General features: G+C 32.5%; 3 protein-coding genes and 1 long non-coding RNA gene across 12 annotated transcripts; 2 read left to right on the forward strand and 2 right to left on the reverse strand.

Annotated features, from left to right (window-relative positions):
- The first annotated feature begins 299 nt into the window (after positions 1 to 299).
- On the forward strand, positions 300 to 6,918 carry LOC105200507 (homer protein homolog 1). Its single transcript, XM_011168089.3, has 6 exons — positions 300 to 544; positions 1,508 to 1,664; positions 1,746 to 1,877; positions 1,955 to 2,443; positions 2,523 to 2,798; positions 2,905 to 6,918. Exons 1-6 carry the CDS (start codon positions 519 to 521, stop codon positions 3,088 to 3,090), a joined length of 1,266 nt encoding a protein of 421 aa, XP_011166391.1. The 5' UTR covers positions 300 to 518; the 3' UTR covers positions 3,091 to 6,918.
- A 2,215-nt stretch (positions 6,919 to 9,133) lies between these two features.
- LOC120358152 lies at positions 9,134 to 11,008 on the reverse strand. Its single transcript, XR_005575099.1, has 2 exons — positions 10,830 to 11,008; positions 9,134 to 10,562 (listed from the first exon to the last, which is right to left on the reverse strand). It is a non-coding gene; the product is annotated as an uncharacterized LOC120358152 (long non-coding RNA).
- Positions 9,532 to 15,909, forward strand: LOC105200505 (annexin B9). Of its 7 annotated transcripts, none has more exons than XR_005575093.1 (8): positions 9,533 to 9,703; positions 11,685 to 11,730; positions 12,402 to 12,783; positions 12,970 to 13,049; positions 13,123 to 13,369; positions 13,721 to 13,902; positions 14,403 to 14,577; positions 15,155 to 15,909. XR_005575093.1 is itself a non-coding variant. In XM_026134325.2 (7 exons), exons 2-7 carry the CDS (start codon positions 11,701 to 11,703, stop codon positions 15,203 to 15,205), a joined length of 972 nt encoding a protein of 323 aa, XP_025990110.2. In that variant the 5' UTR covers positions 9,532 to 9,703; positions 11,685 to 11,700; the 3' UTR covers positions 15,206 to 15,426. The 7 variants fall into 7 exon arrangements, 4 of the variants coding, with proteins under 4 accessions (XP_025990110.2, XP_039306968.1, XP_025990111.2 ...); XR_005575094.1 differs by lacking the exon at positions 14,403 to 14,577 and adding an exon at positions 14,918 to 15,050; XR_005575092.1 differs by lacking the exon at positions 15,155 to 15,909 and adding an exon at positions 14,918 to 15,099.
- On the reverse strand, positions 15,288 to 18,986 carry LOC105200506. Of its 3 annotated transcripts, none has more exons than XM_011168087.3 (5): positions 17,270 to 18,986; positions 16,880 to 17,168; positions 16,119 to 16,223; positions 15,946 to 16,038; positions 15,288 to 15,879 (listed from the first exon to the last, which is right to left on the reverse strand). In XM_011168087.3, the coding sequence occupies exons 2-5, from the start codon at positions 17,022 to 17,024 to the stop codon at positions 15,587 to 15,589; spliced, it is 636 nt and encodes a 211-aa protein (XP_011166389.1). In that variant the 5' UTR covers positions 17,025 to 17,168; positions 17,270 to 18,986; the 3' UTR covers positions 15,288 to 15,586. The 3 variants fall into 3 exon arrangements, with proteins under 3 accessions (XP_011166389.1, XP_011166387.1, XP_011166388.1); XM_011168085.3 differs by having other exon boundaries at positions 16,880 to 17,172; XM_011168086.3 differs by having other exon boundaries at positions 16,880 to 17,190.
- Positions 18,987 to 18,996: the final 10 nt, after the last annotated feature.

An 18,996-nucleotide genomic window follows, 5' to 3' on the forward strand; every position in this document is an offset into this window, starting at 1 on the left:
GTCATTGCGTTCAAGGCTTGAGGAGCCTCCGAGAAATCCGCGCGCGACTCGCGCGAATTTCCGTAGTGAGTGGGAAGACTGGTGAATCATTCGTCGGCGCCGCGCGGAGTGGCGTGCTGAGGCGAGGTTAAACCGGCGAATGGCGCGTGCCCTTCGCGGAAAATCGATCGGACCCAGGTGGACCGCGCGGTGGCGGAGTGACTCCGGCTACGTTCTCATGCCGTCGCGTGACCGCCGTTGCCGTACGCCGTAGCGGCCGTAGTGGTAGACAGTGGTAGAGCGCGCGGCGCGGGCGGGTTGGGTGAACGTAGGGGGGCCGGAGGGAGTTTCGGCCGATGGCGGCTGTCAACTCGCGGATCTCAGCCTTCGCACCGACGGTACTCTGCCGTTTCTCGGTAGTGGTAGTTTTCACGCCTCGCCCGGTCCGAGAATAGCCGGCGCGCGATCGCGTTGAATTGCGACGCGGCACAAGATTTACGAAAGCGAAACGACGCGAGTGAACGCGGCCAGCCACTTATATGACATCGGGCAAGGAGACAATGGGGTAAGTAAAATGAATTCCGGCCCGAGGCGCTTGGCCCTTCCGCTTCTCTCCTCCACCGCCGTCGCCGCACGCCGCCTCCTTTTAAGGATGTGTAACGTGGCCCGCGTGCCCGCCGACGCGACGCCGATCAACGCGCCTACGACGGGATTAATCCGCGTACCCTCCGCCCTCGCTGAAGAACCTTGCGTGTGCGTGCCGCGCCTGTCGCCGGCATCCCCGTGTCGTGCCGACTCGTGCTTGTACACGCCGGAGATGCGGAAGACAGACGTCTGCCCCCTTCGACGCGACGCAGCGCTGCGTATATTCGTCTCTCCCCCCTTTCCCGACTTGATTGCCGGTCTGATTGACACTGATGCGCCGCGTATCCGGATAACCATCGTCGAACTATGCACCTGCTCTTTCTTTCTTTCCCCTCCTTTTTTTTCGCGAGAAATCGCGGCGAGACTCCCGTTCCTTGTCTCATCCAGCCGATTACCGAAGCAAGAGGGTCGATCTGTCGGGTTCGCGCAGATTTCAAAAGCTCCAAAGCATTTTCTACGCGAGATTATTTATGTACAAGAGCAATGATGCATTAACTTTTTCCTTTCGTTGAATAGACAACATTTATTCGAAGTCGTTATTAAATCACTTGCATTTTATTTAAAAAAATTTATTTTTTGAGAAATTAAAAGCGACAGGAGATTCTTAGTAAAATAATATGTGTAAAATAATTAGTAAAACGCCAGGTGAAAATTTATTTTATTTGTTAACATTAAATATAATTGTTAGAGATTTATTTTTTTTTGTTTTTCCAAATTTTTATTTTATATATTTCTTTTCTTTTCATAATTTTATATAACAATTCTGTAATGTACATGTTTAAATATGCTCTTGCGTTAACTAGGTCGGTTAAAAATAGATGCTTTGTATCATATATGGAAGATGGCATATGCACTCCCCTCTTATTGTTGAAATTGATTGCAGTGAACAACCAATTTTTATGTGCAAGGCGCACGTGTTTCACATTGATCCTAAGACCAAACGGTCTTGGGTACCGGCGTCATCAGCAGCAATATCAGTATCATTCTTCTATGATTCCACTAGGAGTTTATACAGAATAATCTCGATTGAAGGAGCAAAGGTAATTAAAAGTGGCTAGTTTAATAAGATGAAAACAAAACGAATCTACATCTGAATAAATATTCCTTGCTTCTTTCTTCAGCCTGTCATAAATAGCACAATTACTCCAAACATGACTTTCACCAAGACATCGCAGAAATTTGGCCAGTGGTCGGATGTTAGGGCAAACACTGTGTATGGTTTAGGTTTTGCATCCGAAGCCGAATTAGGAAAGGTATGTCTTGCTTACAATCTTACAAAATGGAGATTTTTGTATATCACGCTCTCAGACGAGACGTTCTTTGTTAACAGTTTATCGAGAAGTTTCACGAAGTGAAAGAGGCCACAAAGCTGGCCAGCGCAAAGTTACAGTCGAACAGTTCATCAGTTACGCCAGCCACCAGCGCGAACGTCAGTCCGATCACGTCCCGATCGGGCATGCCGTCCTCGGAGCAAGATCTCATAGATCCACCAAACTCCTCGATGATTAACTCCAACGTGTCATCAAATAACCAAAACCAAAATGCCAATATGATTTCCGCTCAGAACAGTGTATCTTCGGTAAGCAGCAGTCCTTTACCTGGTAGTTTTCAGAATAAGGTGGACGACGAATTGAAAAACGCAGTCCATTCAAGATCACAGAGTATTTCTCAGAGTACAGAAAGTCCGCAGCATCAAGGGAAATCGGCGCAATTGAGCTCAACGCAAAGTGGACAGTCAGCTGAGGTGCAGCTCAAGTATGAAAACGACAGGCTGAAACTAGCACTAGCTCAGAGTTCTGCTAACGCTAAGAAATGGGAGGTATGATCTGGAAAACTATTCTATTTTTACAATTACGAGTAATGTGTAAATAGTAAAATACTCTGTATGTTATTCACAGGTTGAATTGACTACCCTTAAAACCAACAATGCAAGATTAACGAGTGCGTTACAAGAGTCCACGGCTAACGTTGACGAATGGAAGAGACAGCTACAATTGTACAAAGAGGAAAATGCCAAAATAAAACTTAAATATGCCGATTTGGAAGCTGGTAAGATCGCGGAGGGAAATTGCGAAGCGTTAAGATTAAGAGTCGAGGCATTGGAAAGCGAGCTGAGAACGCGAAACGACGAAATCAAAGCTCTTACGATGGCCAGCAAAAATAAGGATTTTGTGGTACGTATACACATCTTGCTGAATTACACCTGAATTAGACGATCGGTTGACATCGTTGTTTCATCTGGTTTCATCTTCGATTAATAAATATTTTTTGTTTCGCAAGGCTCTGCAAAAGGAGAATGCCGAACTCCGCGAGATGTTAAATGTAGTTCATGAACAATTAGAACTTGCGTTGAGTGCAAATAAAGTTCAAAAACAAAATTTGGATACGCTAAATGCCAGATTAGCTGGCTATATACAGGATTTGGTAACTGTACATCGAGAAATCACAAATACACTGCAAACTTAAGTTTGCACCATAGGCGAAAACCTAAGAATGCCTCTCTTAGGTCTTTTGTATTTACTATAAGGGCGATGTACGAATGGACGATGTAGATTAATAACAAAGAGAGAAGTTCCGAGAACAAAGAAAATTGCGAATGAAGATTAATCGAGCAGAAAAAAATTATAGAAGATTACTGAGATAATTGTCTCGAAAATTAGTACACTACAGAAGAGATTGCTCCCTGAACATGTATTTAAATTTGATCAACCTGATCTATTTAAAGCTTTTTTTTTTAAAGATAAGTTTTGTGCCATAATTATACTATTGTTATACAGAATAGGACACTGACTTTATCATCCGCTTTTTACTTTCTACATATTTATGTAGATACATGATTTTCGAAACTATAAATCTATTTAAATTTGCATCGACTCCGTTTTTTTCTCGCTAGAATTAAAAAAAAGAAAAAAAAGTTCCTTGTGCTTTTTTTAAACAAAAGTTCCGGAGAATTTTAAAAAACTGATTTAATGCTTTCCTAGATATTCTCTTCCTGCATATTGCATTGCATTGAAATACTCTTGCATTATCCACAGTCTACGAGATATATTATTGCGGTAACTTTCTTTGTAACAATTATATTATTAGACTCTCATTCTAGAATATATAGTAACTGTATAAATTTTCTCATTCTAAATACAGTAATAATAGTTATTACTGTAGTCGTAATTTGATTTGTTCATGTAACGTATAGCACTTTCATAATCGCATTGTTTTGTAACTCTCAAAAACTGAAAATTAAAAGAGCGATTTTTTTTTATTATTCTTTTTATTCTTTAATGTAGATTTCTAATAATGTCGAGATTAAATCTTATGCATATTTCGTAAAATGTGAATATTACTAATAAAGAGCTCACTCTTGACGAATTCACAAGTGACTTAATAGCAAACTGAATGGGAGTCTAGTGATTTAAGGAGTACGAACTCGAATCATGTCATATGTCGACCAGATACTGACAGATACGGGTAATACGTAAGAGAAATATTTGTGAACACTATAGAACGCATTTAAATAATTTAAATATTTATACTGATGAATAGAAAGTTTTTCTTAATGTTCCTGATGTTTTTCAATTGATAAACACAAGAGCTTAAAACTTTCTGTCGCAATAAATGATATCTAAATTATTTAAACTTGTTCGAGTGTTTAAATGTATTAGTCTTTTTATGGATCATACAGGGTGTCTAAAAATATGCAGTCAAACTTATACATTGTATTAAAGTGGAATCGAGCATGTGAAGGAAGTTTATATTGAATCTCTGTCCGAAATTATATCAGTGAAATACACGAGATCGACAGTTTTTTAGTAAAACTGCTCTCATAATTTTCTAGATGTGTTGCTAATTCAAAAGCAAGTGCATGACAGTCATTCGCACTTCTGCATAGTAAAATTACATTTATTTAAATAAGACATTACGAAGCTCCGATAAACTTATATAAACTGTAGCAGACGAATAGAGTGCTTGTATATATAAATAGAAAAGAATATGGACAATAAGAGAAATCAATTTCAAGCAATTTATATATAGGAATGAAGAAAACATGTTATATTAATACTCTTTTTATATTTCTTTTATCTGCGTAATTACTTTTTCTAATCTACTTTAGATTATAAATTTACTATTTTATAATTGTATAATAGCCTTTGCGTTACTTTTTTACTTTTCTACTGCGATTTCAATTTTAGAACAATATTAGATGTAAGACAATGACAATGACAAATATGAAATTACCGCAATTTTTAAAAAACGTTAGCTTAACTAAGTGAACATAATAATCCTTGTCTTCTCTGGAATATCGTTCAAGAATCATTGTTTCACGATATAAAACTATCTTCGAATTTTATTTATTCAAAACGTTAATATCATATGTCTAACTAATTAACAATGTGCGCGACACCACATTGATATATGAAATAGCATGTCTGTGATAATTTTTAATACATACGTTTTTCATATTTTGTTTCTCTTGTGAATTAAACATGTATTTTGTACTTTTCTTCTTTATTCAATTCAAATGTAATGTCAATTATGTTACAAAAAATCGACTTTCCACAACAAGTTAACATTTGCTGGTATGATCCATCATGAAATATTTTACATAGTTGTTTCTGTCACGTTAGATTGAAGATATTTCAGATGATAAAGTCAGATGTCCCACTCTGTAGAAGATGCATACAATTGTTGAATTTGTCGTATGCGAGCACCATTCTTATGTATAAAATACAGTAGAACGGCGACTGTCCCAAGTGTGTTTGTGAGAGAGATGTTTTCATAAGAGCGTTCTTGCGAATAAACCATTTGGATGAGAGAAAGCACAAGAAAGAAAATGATATTCTTCCAACAAAGATTACCAATATCAGTATGACAAATATAATACTGCTTCCCCGAACGCATCATCTAATATTAAAATACGCATCCTTTGCCTCTCACAACTACTACGTTTTAATGCTAGCATATAATATATATAGAAAAAAAATGTTCAGGTGTCACGCAGTTCCTCTCGACTACGAAGTCTTTGACCTAGGCGAGTGATTAAAGAATTTGTAGATGAAAGAGAATGCAGTGAATCTGCGCAACATTTTGTACATACGTTTATTTCAATTTTTAAATCCTGCAGTACTGATGCATACCATGCCATCATTAAATTTATTAGACTAGACAATATATTTTAATTATAAAGATTATTAGAAAAATTATTAATTTTAATTATAAATATTTTAATTATAAATATATTTGTTTCGTCCAGCTTTAGATTGTATATAATTTGACTAGTGCAAGGAACAAAATTATGCATGGATTTTGCATGTACAGCTTATTATTGGATTTATTTAATTTATTATTAGTTTATATAATGAAACTTATATCTTTTAAATGATATTGTTTAAATCTCGTGTCATCAAATATAATATGTGTCCGTGAAGAATTTCCTGTGGACAGTACTGAAGGGTTTAAAGCAATGTTATATTTATCGACGCAATTATATTAAATCTTGTTATTATAGAGAGAATTTATGTTTTTAAGGAATTATACATGTATGTATTTCTTAGTTTATACTAAACTACTTTATAGATATTATATTTTATTATAAGATTTTTTACTAAAAAATTTTTGTTATCCTTATTATACTTTGTATTTAATATGTATGCCTCTATTTAATGTTTTTATATTGGAATAACTGTTCTTCGCATCAGTTCTCGTGTTAATTTATATTCTCGGATAATCGACGTTTTACTGTACACATTGTAGGAATAGTTTGATTTTCCATGACATGTACCGAAGTTAATAATTGTCGCATGAACGCGCGCATTTATAATTAAGTGATTAATATATGCACTTACGTATTGAGTCTATCGAAGAAAATGTGTAGTGAGTTTACGTCACGTCTTTTGGCCGCAGATTTATATAGTCTTTTGCAGTCCGTTTTTACATAGAAATTTATGTTACATGCATGTTTGTTATATTTTTTCGTACAAATATATTGAAACATATTATTATTATTGTTGCTGGAAGAGCGTTACTATTGTCATTGCTATTGCTGCTACTTCTACTATTGCGATCATGATACTATTATTAAGTCACACTCTCTTAATCTACTATTACTATCGCTCAAAAAAAAAATCTCTTTCTCTCTATACATCTATTATTGATATCTTCATTATGTATTATTGCGAATGGCATTGTCGTTAGAAATATTTTAATTACCGGTAATTGCAAATACATTGTATTAATTGCGTCTGCAAAAAATGTTTAATAGTTAGATACATAAAACATATCAAGAACGTCACGATTAGCACAACATGCGTTTCTCGAAATCTCCCTTTTCTTTTTTATTTTTATCCCCTTGTAATGAATTAACAGTTACCAGTGAATACATAATTAACGTTTACGCATTTAATATTAATAATATTTAACAAGTTCCCGATTATGTAACCAAATTAATTAATTTCATTGTTGTATATTTGTATTGCTCTTGCACACAATTTCTCTTTGTTATCATTGATTTATGAGAATCTATAGAATGACCGACACGCATTGTATAGAATCGTTAATAATAGCCGGTTTTGATTGTACAAGGTGGTTATTGGCGACGCAATTAAATAATTTTATTTAAAAACAAAAAATTTAATGAAGAAAGTGCAGGATAAAATTTTTCTATATGAAAATTTATTTACAAAATTTTCAAATTTGAAAATTGAAAAAGTAATATCTTTTCAATTTTAAACTTGTAATTTTCATTAATATTGTGTCGTCAATTAGATACATTTATTTTTAATGGCTATCAAAAAATAATGAAAAATGTGTAATATTCTCGGTAAGAAAATAATCTTAATATTTTATAAATAACGTATATTCAACTTCAATTATTCTTCACTATTTTATTTATGTATTTTTTTTAGTTGAAAAGATGAATCTATTTATATTTCGATTGTTTCAAGAAGATAATAACTGGAAGAACCAAGAGAAATGGTTACAAAAATATACAATTAAAATTTGAAGATTAGATAATCGTTCTAAATGATATTTCTGCCAGGGAAAAATCTACTTCAAATTCAATCCATCAATGTTGAAATTAAGATTGCATATCGCAGAACACCTTGTATAGTCGAAAGGTAGATGATAAGTAAGATTAAAAAATCACACGTACGATTTGGAAATGTGTATAAAATGGTTCATTTGCTACGCACAACTCGGAATCATCAAATCAAGAAGATCTGCTCTGATGTATTTGACAAAGGCTTTTCAGTATTGTATGTTGATTTTTTTTATAAATCCTTATATACGGTATGTTGGAAATATACATTTTACTGTTAAGTCAATGTATCATATTCTGCAAAAATGTGAGAAATTCATTATCAGAATATTATTCATGGTTACGAATGATTGCAGCTCGCGCATTCTTCGCTATACTTACTGCAATTGTATAGCGCGGACATGTAAGGGAACGTTTCGTACAAGGAGTCTGAAATCTCTCAAAGTGGTAAAGGTGATAGACAAATTTTTAGTAGATAATTTAGATAAAATAAGTGCAAGATGTGCTAGGAAATGCACTTTTTATCGAGAAAAGTATCGAGGAGAGATGGATTTTTAATTTGAAGAATTGGAAACGGAAGCCTCGCTTGCCATATGTAATCTTAATAAAACATTTTCAGACGGCTTCTCAGTGTTTTTCTTCTACCATAAGCTATAAACTTTAAATGTTAACTCTTAATAACAAAATTAATAAGTTAATAATAACGTTTTTATCCGCACGTTAAAATAGAGATATTACAAGAACATCGTTCAATTCTTCAATATATTCCCTTTGCTTTTTAACGATTGATCTTTATTGTTAATAATGATTCTTAGTAAATAATAAATAATAAAAACTAAAAAGTAGTAGTATAGTAGATTCATCGAATTCCTTTGGCATATGTCATATCTGATTACAGTGTTGAGTGAATAAATTTTTACAAGTATGCAAGTTATGCAGTATGACATCATGCATGCACATAGAGAGTATAAACACAGGTACAAAGCACAATGTTCTGTGCATTTATACACAATTATATAATTTAATATACATAAATGCAAGAGATCACATATATTTAATAAAATAATACTAAAAGTTTATAAAACTTGTAACATTTGATTAGAATACATTAAACCGATAATAATCAAATTAAATTAAAATTTTATTAAAAATTTGATTAATAAGATAAATCGGTTTGTCATTTTGGGCACTTGCTTGTATTACGTTTGTTAAAGATTATGTGATTACTTTTAATTAATGACGTCTCGATATTACAATACATTTATTTATAGTTCAGTCTCATTCTATGGTTCACAGGAAAACGCGTGACTTCCAAGGCACTCCGTGCGTGCCAATTCCGTCACGCATTCTACGTGCGAAAGACCGTCACAATCTAGTTTCATTGAGTCAAGGATTATGAATCATTCTAAGTGCTTCGTGAGTAATATCCATTAAAAAACGAAGGAAGTACGTAATAAATGATACATTCCGAATTTCACGAAGCATTACAGGCAAAATGTATTCAACGTATAAACTCTCATCAATAAATTACAAACAAATTGCTGATAATTTTCTTAAATTTAATTTTTATATAAATTTTATTAAAATATTTTTTCTTAATTTAATTATGTTGTTTTTATTTATCTATTATTGACTGGTAGTGACTCTAATACTAGTTTATAAATTAGTAATCAAATACAATTTAGTAGCAGTTCAATATAATGTAATACGTTTGGTTTTTGGTATCTATATATATATACATATATATATATATATATATATATATATATGGACGTTGTTTTCATTGTAGTTTTATCGATTTTATATATGGTATCAATCCAACTCGCCATCTTTTGGCTCGCTACAGGATATTCCGTTCTCCACGTCATTATTCGATGCTACGTCGACCGGGTTGTCCCCACCAGCACCCATTCTCTCTCTCTCTCTCCTCAATGCTGTCCTTAATATCACCGCTGTCAGAACATTCCCACTCAGTCAACGAAGTATTCACATTCGTGTAGAAAGTGCGACGAAGAACTATCTGAAAATCGGCATCCTACACAAATTGTAAGTAAAATTATAAAATATACATACATATATATTACATATGATCCATTTTAAATTTTATATACATAACGTAAGTAAAAATGATTTAAGATGGATCATAATGTGATCAATCAGCATTTCACATGAACTGTCACTAAAAAGTTAATACAGAATTATTAAAACAAAAAAAATATTTAGGGACTATAGTACATTATTTTAAGGGCATAATCAGTTTATTAAAGTGATATGCAAAACATATAAGCTGACCTATAAGCTTTATTGACTAAATTGTATCAGTATATTAATCATGTAACTGCTTGATAATCCTCAATAATCTTGAACTGTCAAATTGTAATTTCAGATAAATTTTAAACCGTTCGAAATAAAAAATTCAGTGCAACTTCGAGAAATGTGTAGATAACATATTTTTCTCGTACAAAATATGATATAATTAAATTTACTGAATTACTTAATCATTGCCATTTCAAGATTCATAATGAAAATTGTTCAGATCATATTGAATTATTTTTCTTAAAAGTGTATCATGTATTTCTGTTCTTCTACGAGCAAAAAACGACCATTAGTTTGTATGAATCATTGTGGAAACCACAGATTGAATAAGAAACGAAAGCTATAACGTACTTCCGCCATCATTAACAATTATATTAATGAGTTACCTATATATATCTGGCACTTAAAATTTAACTTCTTAAAGACACGTAGTTTATCATCAATATTTTACGTTGTAAAACCAGCCATCAATATAACGAGCTAAATAATCAGTATCGATTTCATGCTTCTTGCATTAGATCTATTTCCTGGCACCGTATCGCTTTAATGCATCTTTGGCAGCGATCGCCTTTAAGGGGATAACTCAACGCTGAAAAATCAGAAGTTGTTGTGCTGTTAGTGTCAGATTGTTGGTAAAAATAAAAAGCCAGCTGATATACCGAAAGTTGAAATTAATTCCGTTAATTGAACATTATCAAAATTAATTTAATTAGTCATTACACGTATCATTATTCAATATCGAAAATAAGAGAGGCCTGAACAATATAATAATATTCACGGCTCGATAATTCGAATAATTAGAAACTACTCGTGGTGGTGTTTCGCATTTAAAGACCATGTGAGTTGAGTTACGAACCGATACCGGTACCGGTACCGGCTTATTCTGCATTATGTTATCCAATTCCTACCGGATTCATCCGGCAAAAAATATCAAACCATCATCTGGTGGCTCTCGCAGTCAACGAACGCGTATTCGCCCCACCAACAAATTCCTTTCCTCTTCTCTCTGCTGTGCTGCTGCTGCTCGACGGAAGAGGCTCCCAGGCAATGGAGAACGGCTGGGTGCGGACCGTTAGTTAGTCGGCCACCAGATACGAACCGATACTGTTCCCCTGAAAGAACATACCGCCATTGAAGAAGGTAAAGCCACACCCCGAGCAAGTCTACGATCGATATGATCCTGCAATATCCTGATGAAGTTAGCATATCCTCATCTTCGTCATTTAAATCATACAACAGATTCTCGATAATCATCTAGCAACAGGCGAATGGATGCAGGGTATTACTCGATGAGATCATCGTCGTGAACGTGAGGCGTATCTGAAATGAGTCAAGGACATAAACACCCGTGTCGTCGAATCGCGTGTTTGCACGGCATTATTCGTCATAGATGATAATTATCATTACGGATCGTCGCTTTTAATTTAATAACAATTATGACTTTCACGCACCATTCAATCATAATAAAGAATTTTAATTAAATCAGCGTTGATTAGATTGATACTAGCAATTCATTAATAATCTAACATGTAGAGATTAGATGCTGAAAAGTCTAAGGCAGGGCAAAATCACCCATAAATCTAATAAATCTAATAATAAAAGTTTTATTCCCAAAATGATTATTGGTCGTTGATATATAAATTAACAATCCTGAATTTTCAATCTCCTATAAATATGTTTGATATAAAATGTATATTAAAAATGTTTTCAGATAACAAGAGAGCGAAATGGCTGCTAGTCAATATTATCATGTACAGGTAATTTATATGTTAATGTTTTATAGCATCGCAATAAGTTTCGCAATAATGGCTGAGTAAGATGAATGACTCATCTCGCTATTTCTATACTGTTAATTTCTTATCCATCCAATTAATCGATTTTTATAGTGTTTTTAGCATGTTTCTAAATACACAAAAAGAAAAGATATTGTCTGATCGAATTATTCCTATCGAAAAATCAACGTCACTAATAAAAAAAAAGTTATTTATAAATCTTATTAAAAGTATGAGTCATTCATCAATATATTCGATCGCGTCATTGCTTCTCTCCTAAAATTAAATACATTAAATACATAATTTAAAAGTTTAAAAATATTTTTCTTACATTATTATTAAATAGATATAAAAACTTTATCGTATTTGTTAAATAAAATAAAAAATAAGTTTTCAATAAAATCAAAACAAAATTGCTTCGCGTTTCTGTTGTGCTTTTATTTAAAAAAAAAACCCTGATTTTTTATTGTTTAAAATATACTTGAAAAAAAAAACGGTAAATCTTTCGCATTAATTAAATATTTTTATATATAATTAAAATTATTTAGCATGCTAATTAGTGAGCATATCAATATCATTTAAATTAATTCATTGTAAAACAATTTGTCTGTGATTATTTCATACGAAAAGATACAAAAATAAAAAAATACTTCTAGTGCACGCCCACCGTGTATCCGGCCGATCCTTTTGATCCCGAGGCAGATGCCAATCTTCTACGAACTGCGATGAAGGGTTTCGGGACCGATGAACAGACCATCATCGATGTTTTGGCTCATCGGGGCATCGTGCAGCGACTGGAAATCGCTGACAAATTCAAGACGATGTACGGTAAGGACCTCATCTCCGAATTGAAGTCAGAGTTGTCCGGAAACTTCGAGAAGGTCATTCTGGCCCTGATGACACCTCTTCCCGAGTATTACGCTAAGGAATTGCACGAAGCCATTTCCGGCATGGGCACCGACGAGGGTGCACTCATTGAGGTCCTCGCGTCCCTGAGCAACTATGGCATCAAGGCGATATCAGCCGTTTACAAAGATAGTAAGTTTAAACGCAACGTAATTTTTTCGGAGCGAATTTTGTTATTCATAATACTGCATCTTATTTAACATCACCTTTCATCCTGTGTAAAATATGAATTTTATTTAAAGAAACATATTGTACTTTATTTCCTAGTTTTGATTGTCTCTAAGTTATGTAGTTTATATTCTCAATTAATTTTTCTAGAGTACGACTCAGAACTGGAAGATGATCTTAAGAGCGATACCTCTGGTTATTTCAAGAGACTTTTGGTGTCATTGTCTTGCGTGAGTAATAATTAGAAAACGTATAACTCTAATTGTTCCGTCAGTTTTTCTCTATTCTTCGATTAACAATCAGGCCAGCAGAAACGAAAGTCCTGATGTCGACGAGGCGGCCGCACGTCAAGATGCAGAGAGACTTCACGAAGCGGGAGAGGGACAGTGGGGTACCGACGAGAGCACTTTCAACGCAATCCTCGTTACTAAGAGTTACCCTCAATTGCGAAGGATCTTCAAGGAATATGAGAATATTTCCGGACACACCTTGGAGCATGCTATCAAGCGAGAATTCTCTGGTTCTGTTGAAGACGGCTACTTAGCTGTGGGTAAGAAGCGATAAAATACAATAAATGTATAACTTATTATTACTTACAAAGTTTAAAAAGTATTCGTACAGAATATTTTAAAAAACTCAATTTTTAAAAATAAATATTAATTAACAATGTATTAATAACAAATACAAGTGTTCGTTACTGATACATTGTTAATTAATGTTTATCTTTTAAAAATAAAGTTAATCTTTTAAAAAATATTCCCCTGTACGAATACTTTTTATAGTCATTCTATATTTAGTAAATTATTTGTTATCAAGCTATTAATCATACCTCTTTGTTTTCTTTTTCCACGCATATGTACACATCTTCGTCATTTTAAAATTATCAACAATCTTCTTTTAGTGAAATGCGCTACCGACAAGACTGCTTATTTCTCGGAAAGACTATACAAAGCTATGCGTGGAATGGGCACGACAGATTCAACGCTGATCCGCATCATTGTAGCTCGATCGGAGATTGATCTGGGCGATATTAAAGATACATATGAGAGACTTTATGGGAAATCCCTTGCAGCAGCTATCGATGTAAGTAAAATACATTTTACTACTTCCTGAAACAATAATTTCATATTATTTATTATTCTAGCTGTTTTGTTGCTTCTTTTATTGAATTTTATTTATAATTCTTGATTCCATAGCAGAAAAAGACAGAGAAGCACAATAAATAAATATACATAATATTAACAATAAAAATACATACAAATCCAAACAGAATAATATATATAACTTTTTAATGGAAAATTCTTGGTAAATTTAGGAAGTTATTAATTTTCTCAATTTAGATTATAATTAGACTCAATTTAATCCCAGCGCTTCAATTCTAGGCTTTTATTCATTCACTCAATAATAATGCTTTATTTCCAGTCGAGGGATTAAATGACGCATTCACATCACATAATTCTCTCACTTCTATAAACTTATATGCATTTATAATCGCTAAACTATAATAAAACTAAATAATAATAATAATCTGTTAACTTACATATACACTCTCAGCATTCCATATAACGTTCCATAAATTTCAGGACGACTGTTCAGGCGACTACAAGAGACTCTTGCTTGCTCTTCTCGGATGAAAATATTTTAATCGTGCAACAGCCTTTTTTTATTGAAAATTCGCGGAGATTATATAGCGTTATATATTATACTGCAAAGATCTTGATTAATTTATAGTTCCTTATATTTCGCTGATTGTTAATGGTGAATATGGTTTATATTCATATTATTTCTGTTTTGCGTTTGATGCAACGTGTGTAAAATGAGTTAGAAAATAATAAAAAAAGTGTACATCACTGTACACGAGTATTTTGCGAAAAAGATCGAGCGAAAATCGGTCTATTGATTGGCATATTGTACATTAAATATAAATTAAGTTTGATTTAAACAAAAAATTTGTTGTCCCTCACTAATTCCATTAATTTGATCTATCCATTTCTGACTGCATGCATATCTGTATTTAGTTGTATGTAAATACACGAACATGATTTGCATTGAGTTGATGTTTTAGCTTTAATTCTCCTACATTCTTTTGCATTTACAGAATGACTGCAGCGACGACTTTAAGCGGCTTCTGATCGCGCTATTGAATTAATAAGCTCGAAGAGATGCTATTTTTGTTACTAAGAACCCAATCAGATATTTAACACGGGTGTCAATAATCCAAAAGAAAGCATGTAAATGTAACACATACATTTATCTGCAATAAACATATGTATTCGCAAATATGTCCTCAGCTTATTTTACTGATAATATGGAAGATTTTTGTTTTCTTTTCCAGGACGATTGCACCGCCGAGTGGAAAAGACTTTTGATAGCAATGTTGAATTAAAAGTATCTACAACTTGTGCGAGATAATTATAATACAAAAAAATTATGTTTGAAACAATGGAGTATAAGTGTAAAAAGAAACATTTGTAATGTGTAATCAGTCATTTAATTAATAATAGGTACAGATCTACAAGAGCACAGAAATAAAATGTAATGTTTGTAACAAAATATAAAGAACATAAAATATTACAGTATTACTTTGCATAAACAAATATAAAAAAACGTTATATTATATAAAGTTTAAATTACCATGCAAGTATAAAAGCGAAAATAAAAGAAGCATCTTAGATGTACTTTGCATTGACATATTCTGAAAAAAATGTAGTTTATAAATATGAAAAACTTACAATACTTCGTATAGAGATTCTTTGTACTGAATACATTATACCATAATTACACTAGGTGTATTTATTTTTGTTATTTTGCGAAAGAACGGTAACAGATTGTTTTTAACCTCGTTTTTTACATATTCAGTCTTCTTACTTAGTTCAGTCTGGACACAACCTAAATGTATTTTAGTAATTTTGAGTTTCATTATTTTTCCCAAAATCTCGAAACACGCGCGAAACTTATCGTTTTTAATCGGTATGTGTATATCATAAATATGTAAGCAAATTTCAATGTCCAATGCATCTACAATGTCCTCCCCAAAGCAAATAGGTGGTGGATTTCGTGCTAAAAATATATATTCTATTTAATAAAATACAACATTGCACGTTTTAATTTGCAATCAAATATTACCTGAAACTGTTTCATTAATAATTGTGAAATCATTAAATGTTAATGTAAGTGAAATTCCATAATCATTCACGAGATAACTTGCATTTGCGCATACTGTATATAAAAATAAGATCAATAAAATATATTAATTGATATCAAGTGTTACAACACAAACTAAAAATTATTATACTCACATATGCCATCCATAGAGATTTCGTCCCATTTTAGATGCTGACAGCATCCACAATCATAATTAAAGCATTTGCAATTATTACTTTCAGCTTTTAGTTTAAATTCATCTAGAAAATAAAAATAATTTCTTCAGCTCTTATACCATTTATCCTTTATATGTGCATTTTTTTTTATATTGACATTTTATAAACATGTAATGGTTAGAAATTTCATATTATAAAAAACATTCAGAGATTTTATAAATAAAATAGATTTTAATAAAGAAAAATGTATCTTGCAAGATATATTTTAATTATATACAGATAAATAAATGTTAAGTATTCTAGGGATGCATGAATTCCTATCAACCAAATATTTAAAAAAGTTTATGCAAACATAGATCCAAAAATACTATAAAGTTTTTGAAATAGGAAGGATTTTATTGTGAAACACTGAAATATTTTACAAAGCAATTGATTTTATATAGAAACATCTGAAAATTGATTTTATCAGTATTTGTTAGCATTCAGGCCATACAATTTTTATTTAAAATGTTCTTTTGTCAACGGTTTGATTTAAAGATAGTCCACTGTTTTACAGTAAAATTATTTCTCCTACCTCAAAAACTAAGACCCATAATTTTCTATGTTTATATACTCTTTTTTTCATATTTGAGACTGGGGATACATCCTTACAATATTTGACACTTATTCATTTACAATCTGTACATCAAAATATTATCAATATTATATATATGTATTTAAAAAAATATATGCATATATACTGAATGTCTCAGTGGTCTTGATGTCCAATGACGCAGGATTTGTCGTCGATGTTATCATGTCTTGACCTGTTGCTCCCGCGATTCTGGTACAGAATATCCCAATAACAACAATATCTATAATACCAACGCAACGTAATCCCTGCATATTTTTTAGCTCTATTTTCTTAATCACTTGATTAGACAAATATCTTTTCAAAGACTATTTTCCTTTTCTTCTCTATCGTAGAACAATCGAGAATCTCTTTGCTTCAACTTGCTTCAACTCCTATTGATACTCGTATCGGGACAGCTTTCTTGAATATATTTATAATCTTTAAATCTTTCAAATGCGCAGCACAAATTCAATTTATAAATACAAATTCGATTTTAAGAATACAAAATTGTTCTTACGTGGTGTTGGCTCTTACAAACAATCGTCAATCTTGGTCAATCTTTGAACAATGAAATACATTGAAATGCACTACTTAATTATCTGTGAAATACGAACCATATGAACGGCGGACATAAGGCAAAAATAATTAACTCTTGAATGTTGTGCTTTTCCCCCAGAGTGATCCAGGGAATCCCACTGTAGCAGTAGAATATTGGAGCATACGACACGAACAAACCTAATGCGATGTAATAAGTATATCGCTACCGCCTTGCTTTAGCTGTATTCCTGGTTTTTTTTTTTTTTAAGTTGAACTGGCCGCACCAATTCAAAGATATATTTTTTCCTTTTATATTGGAAAAAGAAAGACTTTGAACTATAGTTAGTCCAGCTAAAAAGAAAACTTTTGTGTTTCAAAATTCACTGCTAGTGTTAAAATCTATAATTTACGTTACATGCACTATAGATTTTTTTTAGTGCTAGCAAAATTTTGTGGAACACAGTCTTCAGAAAGAGAAAAAAATTTTGATCAAATTTAAATAACCAATTAGACTTAAATAATTACAGTGTTGAATGTAAGAATAATCGATTATGATTGGTCAATTTATTACGGCCTAAAGCTTTTATTACACCTATTGCAAATCGGGACCAAAGAGTCACTTTTGAATCAACTTCGATTAACTTTAATCGACGATTAACGAAGTTGGTTCGGACTTTGCAGTACCTTATGTATAATGACGTTTGTTTGATAAGCAAGATCGTAGAAGAAAAATAAAGAGATTCTTTGAATAATTTGTATCTAAACTCTGATTGAAACCCACTAATTTGATTAATTCGGTCATTGCCTGTTCTTTTTATTTAAACTGATTTATCTTTCCTCCTTTCTTTTCTCATCTATGAAAAAAAGGTAATTAGAAGTGTACAAGAAATTCAGGTGAAAAGAATAAACTTACAATTTGTACATTATTTTAAATTAGTTGGTTTATTCTTTCAGTTGCATTTCTTGCGCAATTAATCTTTGTTTTCTATGCACAGTATAAAGGAAAAAAGAAACATTGAACCAAGAGGAACTGTGCAAGACATTCAACTGAAAAGAACAAACCAAGTATAGAATTCATACAAAGATATTAGCGCGCCCTTTTTTCATTCTATATTAGTTTGACAAGAATAAAGGTCTATATTTAAAACGCTGATTGAATCATTCTATCTCTATTTTGCGTCTTAATGACGATTAAGATAGAGTGACTAAAAATTCAGTGAGAAAAGATAATAGAATCAACGTCGAAATTATTAAACTGATATATATCGTTTCGATCTCAATTCGAAAGGACGTTTCTCACTAGAAGCGCGGCTATTATTTATAAACGCATGACGTAAGATGTATAAGTACCTCGGTGTCTAATCAAACAAAACAAAAAAAGAAATAATTGAGCAAAAAGAAACAATTTATCTGAAGATATACAGTCTGAATCATCGTTCTGCGTGAAACTAGCGCGGATCGCGCGGATAAAAGCGTCGCCATTATTATCGACCATTTTTCCCACGTTCGATATAATAAGTTTCTGAATGTAATATCTACGGTTTATGATCTACAATGCAATTTTACGATTAATTTATATTTTATGTAGATTGCCTATACATTACGAAATAACGTATTAATTTTTTTTTCTTTTTTTAATAAAAAATGAATAAGGAGCGGATGTATACGAGATGAGAGAGAGAGAGAGAGAGAGAGAGAGAGAGAGAG

This window comes from Solenopsis invicta, chromosome 6 (genome assembly GCF_016802725.1).
Source record: "Solenopsis invicta isolate M01_SB chromosome 6, UNIL_Sinv_3.0, whole genome shotgun sequence".
Classification (NCBI taxonomy): domain Eukaryota; kingdom Metazoa; phylum Arthropoda; class Insecta; order Hymenoptera; family Formicidae; genus Solenopsis; species Solenopsis invicta.

Coding starts and splice junctions, on each gene's coding strand:
- LOC105200506 (XM_011168087.3), bottom strand. CDS start 17,024: ATGCAGGGATTACGTTGCGTTGGTATTATAGATATTGTTGTTATTGGG. Junction 16,224..16,879: donor CAAGACCACTGAGACATTCA/GTATATATGCAT, acceptor TTTATTTTCTAG/ATGAATTTAAACTAAAAGCT. Junction 16,039..16,118: donor AATCTCTATGGATGGCATAT/GTGAGTATAATA, acceptor TTTTATATACAG/TATGCGCAAATGCAAGTTAT.
- LOC105200505 (XM_026134325.2), top strand. CDS start 11,701: ATGGCTGCTAGTCAATATTATCATGTACAG. Junction 12,784..12,969: donor ATCAGCCGTTTACAAAGATA/GTAAGTTTAAAC, acceptor TAATTTTTCTAG/AGTACGACTCAGAACTGGAA. Junction 13,050..13,122: donor TTTTGGTGTCATTGTCTTGC/GTGAGTAATAAT, acceptor ATTAACAATCAG/GCCAGCAGAAACGAAAGTCC.
- LOC105200507 (XM_011168089.3), top strand. CDS start 519: ATGACATCGGGCAAGGAGACAATGGG. Junction 1,878..1,954: donor CCGAAGCCGAATTAGGAAAG/GTATGTCTTGCT, acceptor CTTTGTTAACAG/TTTATCGAGAAGTTTCACGA. Junction 2,444..2,522: donor CTAACGCTAAGAAATGGGAG/GTATGATCTGGA, acceptor TGTTATTCACAG/GTTGAATTGACTACCCTTAA.